Source organism: Dipodomys ordii, unplaced genomic scaffold (assembly GCF_000151885.1).
Source record: "Dipodomys ordii isolate 6190 unplaced genomic scaffold, Dord_2.0 Scaffold30, whole genome shotgun sequence".
In the NCBI taxonomy this organism is placed as follows: domain Eukaryota; kingdom Metazoa; phylum Chordata; class Mammalia; order Rodentia; family Heteromyidae; genus Dipodomys; species Dipodomys ordii.
In genome coordinates, this window is record NW_012267246.1 from 2,362,669 (window position 1) to 2,368,668 (window position 6,000).

Sequence of the window (6,000 nt, forward strand, 5' to 3'; positions counted from 1 at the left end):
TTTTTTTGGTCAGTCATGGGGCTTGAACTCTGGGCCTGGGCACTGTCCCTCACCTCTTCAGTTCAAGGCTAGTGCCCTACCACTTGAGCCACAGTGCCACTTCTGGTTTTCTGGTGGTTTATTGAAGATAAGAGTCTCATGGACTTTTTCCTGCCTGGGCTGGCTTTGAACTGCGATCTCAGATCTCAGCCTCCTGAGTACCTAGGATTACAGGCATGAGCCACTGGCATCTGGCAGTCTTTTTACTTTTAACAGATGCCTATTGAAAAGCTAAAAAGTTGCTGGGTGCCAGTGGCTCATGCTTGTAATTCTAGCTACTCAGGAGGTTGAAATCTGAGGATCCGTGATTAAAGCCAGCCCAGGCAGGAAAAGCCGTGAAACTCTTTATCTCTAGTAAACCACCAGAAAACCAGAAGTGGCACTGTGGCTCAAGTGGTAGAGTACCAGCCTTGAGCTAAAGAGCTAAGGGACAGCACCCAGGCCAGAGTTCAAGCCCCATGACCAAAGAAAAGGTAAAAAGACGGTAAAGGTGTAGTAGACACACCAGAGGGATCTGAGCACTCTTGGGGTGACTTTGTAGCCTTTTATTTTTCTAAGTATAAATTATGTAGTACATAAAAAACAAGAACAACATGAGTTTAGAATATAGCTGGAGGGTAGGGAGGAGTGTAGTTGTGGAGATGGGAGGGCAGGGATGGTAGGGGAAAAACAAAGGAGGCAACAATGCTTGATAAAAGTATTCATTACCTTGCTCATGTAATTGTAACCCCTCTGTATGGTATTTTCACAAAAAAAAACTTATTATAAAAAAAAGAAAAATAGCTCCATTGACCCAGATTCAAAATAACTGCTTCTGCCCTTGACAAGCTGCATTAGAACAATTAACCTTTTTCTTTTTGCCAGTCCTGGGGCTTGAACTCAGAGCCTGGGCACTGTCCCTGAGCACTCAAGGCTAGCATTCCTAACACTTGAGCCACAGCACCACATCCAGCTTTTTCTTTGTATGTGGTTGTGAGGAATGGAACCCAGGGCTTCATGCATGCTAGGCAAGCTCTCTACCACTGAGCCGCACTCCCAGCCTGGCAGTAACCTTTCTAAGCCTCAGTTTATTTATTAAGTAGGCAATTCAAGGCTGAGCACAGTTAGCTCATACATGTATCTCAGCTACATGGGAAGTAGGAGGGATTGCTGTCCAAAGCCAGCCTGGGCAAAAACAAAAACAAAAAACTTGGAATCATATCTGAACTAAAGCAAAGAGGGCTGAAGCTGTAGCCCAAGTGGTAGAGCACTTGCAAGCCCAAGCCTTGAGTTCCAACTCCAGTATTATCATCAGTGTGTCCCCCGTCTCCCGTGTTCTCCCCCCTCCCCAACTAAAACCCAAAGCTACTCCACCTGTGAAAGCTGCTGTGACAGTGACACTAATCCTGGTGTGTGTTGGTGCTGAGTTACTGACGAAGGTAGAGTGCTCTCTGGAGATGAGAGGCATGTTCACATAGTTGTAACCTCTGTGTCACAAAGTTCCTTTGAAAACTGCAGTTTCCTAATCCATTTTGGCAGGCACAGTGCTTCCTGTGACCTTCTGTTGATGGGTGTTACAGTCCCCGGACCCTGCAATTAGGTCTTAGCATCAGGATTTCCTTACTCTTTCTTGTCTTTTTCTGTTGTGAGAATGCCTCAAAAATAGGATTTAATCAGGCAGGAACAAGTGACATGCTGCTGCTTACCTAAATTCAGACTTTCAGGTAATCTGAATTTCAAGGTTCAGTGAATGATAGTCACTGTGATCTAAAGCTGCCCTTTTTGGGGGTATGGGGAAGATGGACTGAACTCGGGGCCAGGTAGGTACAGGCAAGAAGAGCTTTACCATTCAGCCACTCCCCATCTCCTGCTCCATCTCCTTTTTTTTCTTCTTCTTCTTTTTCTTTTTTGGTCAGGGCTTGAACTCGGAGTCTGGGCACTGTTTTTTAGCTTTTACACACAAAGCTGATGCTCTACCACTTGAGCCATAGCTCCACTTTTGTCTTTTTGCTGGTTAACTGGAGATGAGAATCTCATGGACTTTACCTCTTGTGCTATCTTTGAGCCTCAAGTCTCAGAACTGAGCCTCCTGATCGCTAAGATTACAGGTGTGAGATGTGCACCCCACCCTACTCCATCTTAATCACTCACAAAGCTATAAAGTTGAATAGTATTGCTGATTTGTGTTATAATCTTAGAAGGCGAAGGAATTAAAGGTTTTTCAGCTTTCAATGCCTGCTTCATGATTTTTGTTTCTTATATAGAAATGGAAGCAAGCTTTTTTAGTTTTCCCCTAAGCTCCCTTTCCACACTCTTGTCTTGCTTTATTTCCGTCCCACACAGCCTTTATTGGAGTGGTGTGATTTTTAAGCTAAGATTGGAGAAAGTATATAAATTATCATTCCTCCCATGAATCCAAGCTTCTTAAAGTATATTGGCAAAAGAGGACTCTAGGAGAAGTCAAAAGTGAAAAATATTTATTAACTTGGCATTAGCTTGTTTGCCTATATGTACTGCCTTACAGCAGTACATTCCAGAGCTATCAGAGGGAGCAGCCAGGAAGAAGCTACTACTGGGTTGTTCATGACTGCGGCATTTGTTTCTGGTTTTTTTTTTTTTTTTTTTTTTTTTTTTGGTCGGTTGGGGCCTGAACTCTGGGCCTGGGCGCTGTCCCTGAGCTCTTCAGCTCAAGGCTAGCACTCTACCACTTGAGCCACAGCGCCACTTCTGGCTTTATTTTTTTCTGCTTATGTGGTGCTGAGGAATCGAACCCAGGGCCTCAGGCATGCAAGGCAAGCGTTCTACCACTGAGCCACCTTCCCAGCCCAACTGCGGCATTTGTTTTCTAAGATTTTCTTTACAATTTTTCCACAAGCATTTAAGCTGCACAAATTGTGTCACTGGCGGCTGCTGTAGAGCACTGTATGGGGTGAGGTGTACTTTGTTGCATGAACAATGTTACTTCTCTATTCTAGGACACTTGGTGGGGTTCCCGGTCAGGCCCCCTCGCCTCTAGAAGCAACTGCATCATCACAGATCACCTGTCCAGATGGGGTCACCTCAGCAAACTTTTACCCAGAGACTTGGGTTTACATGCATCCCTCTCAGGACTTCATTCAAGTGCCTGTTTCTGCAGAAGACAAAAGTTACCGAATCATCTACAATCTTTTCCATAAAACTGTACCTGAATTTAAATACAGAATTTTGCAAATATTGAGGGTCCAAAACCAGTTTCTCTGGGAGAAATATAAAAGGTGAGTGAGGTGCGGGCAGAGTTCAGGAGAGCTTTCACTAGTGCTAATGTCAAATGCATACCATTACAGACACGTGTGGGCACTTGCAAGAAGTGAAGCCAGGATTCACACCTAAGTAGTTCCGCACTAGAAATGCTCTTAACCTCATGCTGCACTTCATAACCAGCAGTGAAGAACCTTGAGCGGTAGATGAGGACAGTGAAATAGGAGAACTAGACTTGAAGTGGAAGAGGAAGCAAGGAAGGGGGGGATGGAGAAGGAAGGAGGAGGCTTTCCTGGAATGGAAGATGGAAACATGTAGTATGATCTTTGGCATTATGGGCAGTGTGCCTTTGCTAGTACTTCTCTATTTCCTCACCCTTGAACACAGAAAGAAACATTGTGACTACACCTTGCTATTCAATTGATCTTTATTTCCTTCTTCTGACTTCCCCACCCATTCTTTGCATTAGGAAAAAGGAATATATGAACAGGAAAATGTTGGGCCGAGACAGAATAATAAACGAGAGACATTTGTTTCACGGAACATCCCAGGATGTGGTAGACGGCATCTGCAAGCACAACTTTGACCCCCGGGTGTGCGGAAAGCACGCAACAATGTTTGGACAAGGCAGTTACTTTGCAAAGAAGGCAAGCTACTCCCATAACTTCTCTAAGAAGTCCTCCAAAGGAGTCCATTTCATGTTTTTGGCTAAAGTGCTGACTGGCAGATACACCATGGGCAGCCATGGCATGAGGAGACCCCCTCCGGTCAATCCTGGCAGTGTCACTAGTGACCTGTACGACTCCTGTGTGGATAATTTTTTTGAGCCTCAGATTTTTGTCATTTTTAATGATGATCAGAGTTACCCTTATTTTGTTATCCAATATGAAGAAGTCGGTAACACTGTCTCCATTTGAAGAAAACAGTCTTGGCACCAAGTTGTGTGATGTGACCTCGGTCCCACCCAGCGCTGGTGGCAGGTGTGGGTGGCAGAAGGGCTGGTGGGAAACCACTGGACACAACAGGGCACTTGTCAGACCCATTCTCTACGTGTTAGAAAGTGTTTTTTAAGAAAAGTTTTAAAGTGACCACTTACTCTTTATAATTACTAATTGTTAGTGTACTGGGTGTGGAAAAGAACTCAAGATTGCACACTTTCTTTCACACTGTACATATGGGCAGCAGCGATATTAGAAGCATTTAGGAAAAAAACTGAACAGCCTAGCCAAGTAGTGAAATGCTGCTGGGGTCTGTAGAAGTTTGCCATGCGGAGTAGAGGCTGTGAGTGTTGTGTTTACTTACACTGAAGGGAACTGGCGGGAACTGACACGGCCCTGGCTTATTTCCTAGCCAAAGCATCCTTACGTTGGCGTACTGTAAGTTCATGACATTCTAGTTGGTGGAAAGGAATTTTTATTTCTGTCAGCAGGTCTGAAGTACATCACCAGTCAGAGATTATTAGTGATCTGCAGGGTTTTCCTGAGAATTCAGAATTCCGTTTAGAGGAAGTGCTAAAAAAAAAAAACTGAAAATTTTTTATGTTGCCAGCAAAGTTTTCACTAACAAGTTACATGAAACGGGATTCTTGTGTTAAACTGCAGCTTTGGAAAGCTCATTATCTTCCACCATAATCTGAAGAAGTTGGGCAGCTACTGCACTTAAAGCCAGACTTGAGAATTTAGAAGTATTATTTTCTTTTGGGGTTCCAGACCTAGCCCACGTGCTGATAGTTTTGGAGAAAGGAAGACATTTACAGCCAAATTAAAAAGGTTTAGTACTGTATTTTGTACAAAGTAGAGTCTCAGAAGTATTTGTTGAATTGCAGTGACTGTTAAGGTGGTAACCCCACCTCGGCCTGCTTTGCCAGAGGCCGCTGAGTTCCCTGGCTGATCCCGCTCTTTACACTACTTTCTTAATAGAAACACAAACTTGGAAGTTGTGCCATCAGCCCAGCCGGAACCTGGTCAGGCAAATGCGCTGCTGCCGCTGTTGAGAGGTAGTAGCTAGGCACGCTTCGTTCTATACTTTACCCCAAGCAGAGCCAACACTGGGTTTACAGAGTGTGAAAAGTTCACAAAAGCACAGCACAGAATTCCTGCAGATACCACCCGTTCCTGTGTTGTTTCATTTACCCAGAACTTTTGGGGAACTTCTGTGTTGTTTGAAGCAAGAAGACAGTGACTAGTCTGTTTAAGGCACTTACCAGGGCTTCCACACCGATATTTATTCTGCCCTAGTTCATCCTGTTCGCTGCTTTCGGCGTGAAAGGGGGCAACTGTGGTCATTGTTTTTCATTCAACTCCCAACTCTTAAACCAGTGATTTTCAGTCCTTTTCAAGTTAAAATACCTTACCATTGTTTATTTGATTTTATGAAAATTGTTCCTTTTATTCTCCCTAAAAGAAACGAAAGCTTTATGACATATTTATTTTTTTAATAAAACTAAGCAAAAATAAAAGTTACGGCAGTTCTTTAGAACTTTTGGTTTTGTTTTATTTACATTGAACTGAATTTAGTGCACAGTTGATGGTTGGCAGATACGGGGTAGTTGAGTTGGGTGGGTGTGTCGTTGGTTGGTTGGTTGGCTGTGCAATTGGATGAGGGGGTGGACAGATGGATGAGTAGATGAGCACCTTCCAGAAAACACTACTTAACTTTCTGCTCTAGATTCCATATAAAATATGTTAACTTGTGACTGTAAGTAACTGGAGAAGAGGAATGTTTTGTAAAAGTTACATGGATTTA

At 43.6% G+C, this 6,000-nt stretch overlaps 1 protein-coding gene across 1 annotated transcript in view; it reads left to right on the forward strand.

The window, feature by feature from the left end:
- The window catches only part of Tiparp (TCDD-inducible poly(ADP-ribose) polymerase), a 31,099-nt gene extending 25,369 nt beyond the window's left edge, over positions 1-5,730 (forward strand). Inside the window, exons 4-5 of the mRNA XM_013016249.1 lie at positions 2,994-3,272; positions 3,725-5,730. Coding sequence (XP_012871703.1) covers positions 2,994-3,272; positions 3,725-4,172 — 727 coding nt within the window. The 3' untranslated portion in view covers positions 4,173-5,730. The remainder of the gene's footprint in view (positions 1-2,993; positions 3,273-3,724) is intronic.
- The last annotated feature ends 270 nt before the right edge of the window (positions 5,731-6,000 follow it).